Here is a 9,856-nt window from a genome sequence, read left to right as displayed (position 1 = left end):
AAAACACATTACACATTGGTTTGTTTAATCTTAGGCAATAAATATGTAAATATGGTATATACTTATACAGAATATTAAAAATTAATCTGTGCCATTGTAAACAGAATGTAAACAAATGAACCTCACCTCTCTTTTTCCTTATTAGAAAGCATGTTAGAGTATGTTATCCTGTTCTAAAAGATCCCCGTATGGGTTGGTCTTGACACCAGGCAGTTTTGCAGCTTTTTTTATTTTTGTATTTTTTTAAATTTAAAACATGACCAGAATTGTTAATCAAATCAATGTACCCAGAGGGGCCCGGTATCCTGGCCAAACACACTGCACTTCTTTTTCTCCCCACTAGGGGAGCTCTTTCGGAAGCAGTCTTCATGAGGTGCGTGTGCAGAAATGTTCACTGAAGTACAGTACCATAATGGCAGTAAAGTTTATCTTATGCAGAATGACTACAGAAGAAACCAACTGACCTACCTTCTAAAGAAAAAAAAACATTCAACAAATAAAAAGAGTGGGTCCCATTTTGGCAAAAATAATAAAATACAACACGAGAACCGTTGAAATGAAGAGGAGAATAAGACATATATTTTGATTTAAGTTGCACTGTTCAGACAGGCAACAGCATGTGATACAGCATCCAGTGTCATACACAAACATAATTTAGAAATGTAAACCATCCGTTTCAGACTCTCCTGACGCTGAGCTCGTTTGCAGGCCTTGTTTCTAAGCGATAACAGCCGTGTGGAACCGCGTAATGGCTGCCCTGCCTTGCTGGGTTAAGGCACAGGACGAAGCCGTTAACTGAGGATCTCACGTCTCCGTATCAAGCGTGTCCCTGAATCACAGCGGATCTCACGTCTCCGTATCAAGCGTGTCCCTGAATCACAGCGGATCTCACGTCTCCGTATCAAGCGTGTCCCTGAATCACAGCAATATTACTCAAGTGTGATCAGGATTTAAGGGTTTGTCATGCCAGTTCACCGCCATCGTAAACACACTCGATGACGAAGCTGTCTGCGCACAGAAGATGATGAACGTGACGTTTCCTCAGCGTCTAACCGGAGCTGTGTCTAAGGCACAGCCTTTGTGTACTGTGTCTCCTCCGTTCTGTTCTCACCGGAATAATCCCACATTTGGGGATTCAGTGCGTCTCCTTGGCGTATGTGCAGAGATAAACCTCTATATGTTCACTCATTTCAGACGCCTAACGCCTGAAATACCTACACTGAAATCTGAGAGTTCTCTAAATTCTGACCGTTGCTACTTGCACGTTTCACCTGCGTCTTTGGTTGTGAATCTAGCTATTGGTAGGAGGAAATATTCAGTTTGAATAGAATGCGCTGTAATATTTAGAAGACTATCATCAGTGAGAAAGTGTGTGCAGACCATTTCGCAGAAATATTTCTGGGCCTGTATGGCTTTGATTACCATGCGTTTCTTGCCAAAATGAGGCCTGGTTACAAACGCGCTTCATCCTGTCGACAGAAAAGCGACTGTTTCAGTAGTTTTCCCCCCTATGTCTGCGCTCGCCAAGTCACAACTGGTTTTGGGAATGGGCTTTAATGTTTCCTAGGTTACCGAATCTAATTCCACCAGTCAGATGGGAAAGATTCACATCAAAGGGGGAGAGAAACAGGCCTTGGACTGAGCAGCGATTACTCCATTTCCCCAGTAATAATTATTTGAAGCTGTACATTTAGTAGAATATAAATGATTCCTCATTATTCTGTAAGCTATCATACCTGCCAGGTACTGAGGAGGACCCAGCCACATGTCCACTCTTCAGCAGCAAGGACAAAGCGAACGGTACTAACAAACAAATCTCACTTCTGAGGCTTATCTTTCCGTCGTGCTTCTCAAAAAGTGATCAAATTTAGGTCAGGGAAAAGTTCAGGATGTTGCTTAAGAAAGTATGGTCTTGAACACAGATTTTCCTTTGCCTCGAATGGGTATGAGGCGAGGTACAGTCTTTCATTACTACATGTAATGGATTTAATTCCCATAATTCCCTTCTCTTAGGCCTCTCAGATTCACACTCAGACCCACTGATCTGTGCTCAGCATTATAACATTAAAACTGGGCCGCAGCTGGGCTCGCTGGGGGAGACTACAGGAGAGACAATAAGAAGGCATTAAATTAAGAAAATAACAATCCTGCTGTGAGCGTCACATTTACATCATTTGGTTCAAACTTCAATTATGTTATATGGTAGGGATTATTAGATCTTCCATATTTTATATTTTATTCTAACAAAGCTTGTACAGTATATGTACAGTGCCATCATTAGATCTTTGCTATATTTAAAAAAAAACAAAAAAAAAAACATGGAAAACCTTATGAAGACATGAGCTTTCCCTAAGATTCTGTAAGTCCACTATTCAGAAAATGTGTTGTTTGATTGTCAATATTCGTAACTTTTACTCGGTGCAGTTAATTCATCTTAATATCTCAGTTATTATATATTATATTTTACTCAGACAAACTCAGTGTCCAAATTCGCAGTCAGCTGCCAGAAAGTAAATATGAGAGAAGCTTCTCAGTACGGACAGTAGCAGTCGTTTCACACACATATTCTGTGTTGGTTGCTTTGGGAAAGAGCTAATTATATAAATCCCTTGTTTAACTTAGGCGGTTCGTTTCAGCATTGGAAACTGATGGAGTAGCATTATTTATGATTGTGTCAGTGGTTTACTGTACACCTTTGTCTACCATGGTAAAATGGTAAATGGACTGCATTTATATAGCGCTTTTATCCAAAGCGCTTTACAATTGATGCCTCTCATACCATAATGTATAGTTTAAAAACTCTCTTCCCTTCTTCATTCTTGTGATAGAAAAGTAAAGGTTACATCCATGAAGTAACACCCTACAGTCAAAGCACGTAATGAAATGGAAATAATCTGCATATTCTTTAGTACTCTCAAATATGAGAAGGTGGAAGAAACTCCTGTCTCTAAAAATGACGTTTTTCCTCTATAGTGCTACACTGGCACCCCCTGGAGGGAATCTGCAGTATGACTACTTGCGCAAAACAACAGTAGCTGAATCTGTTTAACTGAAAGTAACTACGAACTTCAGTGCGCACTGCATCATATTTTGATTAAATACACAAAGTAAAAATGTCTAGCCAACTGCATCTGACAGAGCTTATGTGTGTGTGTGTGTGTGTGTGTGTGTGTGTGTGTGTGTTTTCTGTATGGGCTAGAAAACATCTAACTGGATGTGTTTTTATGTTACTGTAAGGATCCAGGAAGCACAGCTCAACAGGAATAACACTGAGCTTTTGGAAGCATTTTGAACCATCTACCTTATCGCATCAGTCGAGGAGAGCAGTTTACAAAATGCTCTTTACACTTCCACAGAAAAACATCACGTTTTCATCAACAGCAAGACGCAGTAGCATTAAAGTAAATACAATATTGCACCTTCAGAATACTACAATATGAAACACAGAGCACATCCCTAGACTTAATAATTAATAATGCTGTTCTGGTGCAATACACACAATTAAATGTGTGAGCTGTTTATAATATATAATAGAACTATAAAGGCTTATAACTATAATATCAAAGTGGAATCACTTATCTTATTAAATATAAAACCTCACTATCACACTTACAAATATACCCTGTAATACCCAGACTTAATATCATTTATACCAGAGTATCTCATTAACTTCCTACTGCCCAGTTGCACACTTCAATTAAGCTGCATTTAAGCACAACTCTGAAAGGGTAGTATTTTAACCAATGCCTACATCCTATTCCTACTTAAATATAATTACTTTGTGAAATGTAAAAAATTTATGAAGTGCACCAGCTATTGTATTTTAACTACCTTAAGTAACACTTATTTGAAAAGGTAGAATTATCTATTTAATGGGATTATCCATTTAATCAACAGTCCAATTAATAAATTGCTCAATTTGACTTTGTTGTCATAAAACTTAACTTGCATAAAACTGCCTCTTTTGTCTTCCATTTTCCTTCCTTTTTTATCATTTCTAGAGCACAGCAACTCCTTGCTTCTTGTTCTTTCAAGTATTGTCCACACAAAATTGGAATTTCAGCACAAAAACCTCATAGTTGGGAAATGGGCGCTGTCATAAAACAATAAATGATCAGGACATTCACTTTGGTGCAGATTTTCACAGCTACACACAGTTAATAGCGTGAAATCATATAATTTGACTAATAAATCGAAGTTCTTAACTTTCCTCTAATAAATGTTAATGAGGAGGACTGGAACACTATCGATAAAGCAGATAAAGCACGTCATACGATAATTAACCTTGCAAATATGGCACAGGTGACAGTCACAGAACAACCAGTTCCATGCAAAGTGTAGAAAAAAGGGCTTAATTATGGGAGAAAGGCGACTTCAGTAGTAACAAATGGAATGACATTGAATCCCATAAAAAACTTGTTCAAGTGTTCTTGTACATTAAAAAAAAATCTGACTATAATCATGCAGTAAAATAGATAACCAGGTCAAGCAGGCAAACCCCATGCATCATTAGCTCACTGGTTTAAGGAGACGCCTTTTTCATGGTTTTTTTTTGGGGGGGGGGGGGGGGGGGGGGGGGGGGGCGGTGTTGTGTTGTGTCGCTCGACCCCACCTCTGCATCAGTTTGATAAGTTGCCCCCCAGCCCGTTTGATAAGGTGCCCCCCCCAGCCCATTTGATAAGGTGCCCCCCCCCCCCCCCAGCCTATTTGATAAGTTGCCCCCCAGCCCGTTTTGGCCATCTCAACCCAGGCAATGCGAGGCTTCTGCCCCACGCGTACACTTCATGGAAGTCCTGATTTGCTACTTGTTGAACTTTTTTTTGTCGTTTTTTTTTTTTTTTCATTCTGAGGACCGAGCCTGTCTACAGTTGCATACCTGATTCAGCCACGTGTGATAAACAGTTAAATGGCTTTTATTTTTAAAGATCTATCCCTTTCTCCATATCCTTTATCAACCTCTCTGATTGCTTTTATTTGGCACCGTTACCTTCTGCAAACAACCAAATGTCCCATTCCGCGTTTCCCCCGCACACAGGAGAAGTCCCGCCTCCTCCTCCGCCCCTCCTGTCCCAAGCTCTCCTCGGCCGCGGAGCTTCCGGAAGCTTCCGTTTCAGCTGTAGGAGGGTGGGGGTCAGTGGGGACCCACAATCCTCCCGCTCGGCCGCTCACACACAGGTCAAAGGTCAGAGGTCAGCCAGGGTGGTCCGGGCCAGCTCCTTAGTTCCCTGCAGAATCCTCTTCATGTGGCCCACCTTCGATATCCCCAGGTCCTGAGGAGACGGGAGCAAATCGCGGTGAGAATCGCACCCAAGCGGGGGAAGGGATTTAAACCGACGAGCAGACTCAAGTCCGCCAGGAAACCGCTCTGAACTGGGCTCTGGAGGGCCTGACCGCAGCGCACACAAGTCCTCATGTTTCAACCGCAGTTCGGACCATTTCACGCAGAGGTGATCTGGATGTGGGTCACGACCCAATCCTGGGCTCACCACACTGAATCCTCACCGCAGCACCGGATCCCTGGAGCATGACTGACACGCTAACAGCAGCTAAGTGGCACTAACAGCAAACCTGCTTTTCATGCTATTCCTCAGGATACCAGCACAACAATGTTTTCACGGAATGATCTAACTACAAGTTCTGAGAGCTGCGCTGTCTTAACGCGAGCTGTTTGTGCCCTTAATCAGACAACTAGAGGCTAAACCAAGGTCATTTTGAAGAAAACTGTTAAACTTTTAACAGAGTAGTTTAAATAGTTTTCTGGGCTTAAATAAACATTAATATATGCCTTATTTAGCATCAATGCTCTTGCAGACATGCAGTGTACTGTAGATATGAGACCGTGTCATAAGATAACAGGTGCTATACACCAATACCAGAGAAAGAATTCCCAGGACTAACCTCCCAACCACACCATCACTGCGAGTAGAAGCATCTCAATGGTGCATCACTCCTAAAGGTACACATTCTTATTCAGGGCCTGATTTTAATAGAGAAGGCCTTCTCAGCCTATAGCTGAAGCATTGTATTGTAACTGAAGGGCTTTAAATTCCCAGTCTTACTGCTGGACCAAACCACACAGGCCCAGATGCCTACAGTGACCACACAGGCCCAGATGCCTACAGTGACAACATAGGCCCAGATGCCTACAGTGACCACACAGGCCCAGATGCCTACAGTGACCTTGAGATGCTCAGAGGTAACAGTTTGGGAGAAAATGGGGTAGACTGTTCATTTTACACAGACCAGAAATGAGCACTCAAAATACCTAAAAAATACAGAGAAATTTGATGATTTACTTGTCATCAAAACAGGGGCAAATACTGTCCCATTGTAGAACAAAATGTAAACAGGTACTGGTTTCTGTTCATACTAAACTTTAAAAAAGTAGCTCTTTGCTATCATAATGTAACTCTTGAATTATGACTGGACTCATGATAATATCCATACTTTCTGGACAATAAAATTATCCAATACACTTTTACATAAGAAAACTGTGGATGCCAATGAAAATCTTTCCCTTTTTGTAATTAAGCCTGGTACATTGCATAGCAACAGACAGTCTGTAACTTGTGTTACTCTGCGACCTTTGAACATCGCTACCACAGAAGTTGATGATATTGTGCTTTACAGGTTTTTAAATGACGGTGTGCTCCTGTAATAAAGTTTCTGAGGGTCTCTTCAGTGGGCTTAGCTGTGACTTCACCCTGAAACACAGAAGTTGCAGTACGTGCTGAAAATGTAGGATTCTTCTAAATGACAATACACAACTTATTTGTAAGAAATGTTTTTTAAGTGCTAAGTGCTCATTGTTGAATGTCAAGTGTTCAGTGCTAAGAGTTCAGAGCCAAATGTTCAGTGTTAAATGTCCAGTGCTAAGTGTACACTGCTAGTTATTCAGTGCTAAGTGTACATGGCTAAGTGTTCAGTGCTAAGTGTACATGGCTAAGCGTGCAGTACTAAGTGTTCAGTGCTAAGTGTACACTGCTAAGCGTGCAGTACTAAGTGTTCAGTGCTAAGTGTACATGGCTAAGTGTTCAGTGCTAAGTGTACACTGCTAAGTGTTCAGTGCTAAGTGTACATGGCTAAGTGTTCAGTGCTAAGTGTACATGGCTAAGTGTTCAGTGCTAAGTGTACATGGCTAAGCGTGCAGTACTAAGTGTTCAGTGTTGTTTCTGTGTAAGGTGAGGGTTTTCTAGTTTTGGCTGTCGTCCATTATGCCGTGGTGCAAGCTCACTGCTGGTGTCCAATCGGCTTTCTCTGAGCACCATGCGCGGGTCTGAGTGTCACTGCTCTCCTACTGACTAAACTGCCCCCCCCATACCCTACCCTGAAAATCCCCCCCCCCAACGCCCATCCAAATCCCGCCCCCCGTCACACAGGGGTCAGTAGAGGGTCTGAAGTCTCACACAGCGTTTGCACAGAAGCCAAGCAGAGCAGTGCAGCAGACAACAGAACACAGGGAACCACCGAGTGACAGAGAGAGGGAGAGAGAGGGAGCGAGAGAGTGGGAGAGGAGGAGAGAGGTCTGAGTATGGGGTAGAGTGAGGCACAGTGGGGGGGGGGGGTATACCTTCAGGTCCCTCCTCTCCAGGTGAAGGAGCTCGGAGCCGCGGATGTCGTGGCGGATGAAGGTGTCTTTGTACTCCCCCAGACTGAGCTGCTCCAGCCAGGCGGCCACCTCCTCAGTGCCCCACCTCTGAACTACACAAGTCAAGAGCAAGAGGCCCTCAGACACACACCGGCACGGGGGTCACCAAACCAGGGGTCACCGGCACGGGGGTCAGCCCAAGAGAAAGAGAAGAGAAAACAACGGGGAAGGAGGAGGAGGGAGAAAAAACAGAGAGAGGAGGAGGAGGAGGAGGAGGAGGAGGAGACGCAGGAGCAGCGGCCGAAGAGAGGGGTTAGGAGGTCGTTTCCGACGAGGCCTCTGGCCACTGGCATGCGGGGACATCCCACCAATCAGAGCCAAACAGGAAGTAGGAGGGAAAGGAGGGGGTTGAAGCCGTCTGTCTGTCGGTCTCTGTCACATGGTGGGCGGAGCTAACCCACCCGACCCCTCCCACCCGGCTGTCGGAGCCGCCGCCCCCTCGGGCCAGCGAGGTCAGGGATTGGCTGTAACACAGTCCAGTCACCAGGTGAGAGCGCCAGGTTCGATATAAAACACACACCCCCTGACTGCATCCTGCAGTGAGGAGCGGGTAGCGAGGGGGGGTGGGGGGCGGGGGGGTCTCCACTGGGCTCGCTGACTGGATTACCGTGTGCTGGGCTTTATTCACAAAGCAGATAACATCCGTTTATCTGTCAGGCACCACTTCCTGATAGAATTATACTGAGTGAACAAAAGCCACTTGGACAACAAGATGAAGATCAGACCGAGGCAAACTCTGGCATCAGCTCAGGGTTTCTGCACACAAAATCAGCCTGTGTGTCTGAACCTCTGTTTGTGTTCATGCTGACAGTACAGAAGCAGCAGTTAAAAAGGGCTCTTTGCTTCCGTTCAGTCTAGTTAGATGGTGTTTGCCGCTGTACTACACCTGACCTGAACCAATCAGTGCTTGCTCCAGGTCAAGGGTCAGCCTAGGTCTTGGTAGGGTGTCTGCTAGTCAGTGGCTGTGCTGCAGTGGCTGTGTTTTTCTGTGTTTTCATGCCTCGATGCAATGCCTCCATTAGTATAACTGCAGTGAACTCACTGAACCAAATCATGTCACATGACCACCTCTTTCCCCTGCTGAACCCATTATCAACGTCACCATCTTTCACTTTTAAACATGCATAAACGTTATAGCAGATAAGTGTGCAACACAACTTTTATTTATTTCAAATATTTTACAAAAATTACAAATATAAACTATTTGTAACCAAATTGGAAATGTTGCTGAAAAGGTCTAAGAACCACTTTTCAAATTATAGTTCTGGAAAAATTTCAGCCTTACTATAATGTTTTAACAAGGTCTAAGATCATACTGTCCCAAGACTAATGTGATTCATCTGCAGTGCAGTGCAGCAAATGATCTCTGTAAAGTTCCTTCTTTGGACATGCCCCTTTCGGATCATGAAACACGTTTCAGGTAATTGGACACACACTGTTATGTTCCAGTGCCAGAGCCTGTGCAAGTATGTGTGAGCATGTGTACATGTGTTTGCATATATATATATGTGTGTGTGTGCATATGTGTGTATATGTGTACGTGTAAGGGGCATGTATGTGTGTGCATACGTATGTGTATGTGTATGTACGTGTTTGTGTGTGTGTGTGTGTGTGTGTATATGTGTGTACGTGTTTGTGTGTATGTGTGTGCATATGTTTGTGTGTATGTGTACGTGTGTGTGTGTATGTGCATATACAGTATGTATATATGTGTGTGCATGTGTGTGTGTGCGTCTGTGTATGTGTACGTGTGTGTGTGTATGTGCATATACAGTATGTATATATGTGTGTACATGTTTGTGTGTGTGTTTGTGTATGTGTGTGTGCGTGTGTGTGTGTGTGTGTATGCTGGTATTGGAGGAGTGTGGACACGCCCTTACCTGACTGTGGGCTGCACTTCTTGGGGGCTTTTTCCTTCTTGAACTTGGGGACAATGCGGAACATGGCGCTGCGGTTGTGCCTCTTTCCATATTCAAGGTCATGACCCTGAGAGGAAAGGTCAAAGGTCAGAGCGTCTCTCCTCCAGCCTCCACAGGGATCAGGGCTCAGGGGTGAAAGGTCAGTGGAGGGGGGCGGGCAGGTAGGTGGGGGGCTGGGTGGAGGGAGGGGGGCAGGTTGGAGGGGGGCTGGGTTGGAGGGGGGCCGGGCGCTCTCACCTCCTCGTCGTTGGGCTGCAGGATGTGGTACAGCCAGTGGATTAGGGGTGAA

General features: G+C 44.1%; 1 protein-coding gene across 8 annotated transcripts in view; it reads right to left on the bottom strand.

Moving 5' to 3' along the window:
• Positions 1-4,785: 4,785 nt before the first annotated feature.
• dgkh (diacylglycerol kinase, eta) overlaps positions 4,786-9,856 on the bottom strand; it is a 51,573-nt gene continuing 46,502 nt past the window's right edge. For 7 of the 8 annotated variants that reach the window (XM_035393615.1, XM_035393614.1, XM_035393616.1 and 4 more), the window contains 3 exons: positions 9,529-9,634; positions 7,571-7,701; positions 4,786-5,270 (listed from right to left, as the gene is read on the bottom strand). In XM_035393615.1, the coding sequence (XP_035249506.1) occupies positions 5,184-5,270; positions 7,571-7,701; positions 9,529-9,634 (324 nt within the window). In that variant the 3' untranslated portion in view covers positions 4,786-5,183. The remainder of the gene's footprint in view (positions 5,271-7,570; positions 7,702-9,528; positions 9,635-9,856) is intronic. The other variant, XM_035393617.1, reaches the window with a different exon arrangement.

The sequence above is a fragment of the Anguilla anguilla genome, chromosome 15, assembly GCF_013347855.1.
Source record: "Anguilla anguilla isolate fAngAng1 chromosome 15, fAngAng1.pri, whole genome shotgun sequence".
In the NCBI taxonomy this organism is placed as follows: Eukaryota; Metazoa; Chordata; class Actinopteri; order Anguilliformes; family Anguillidae; genus Anguilla; species Anguilla anguilla.
This window is presented reverse-complemented; position numbering and strand designations above follow the sequence as displayed.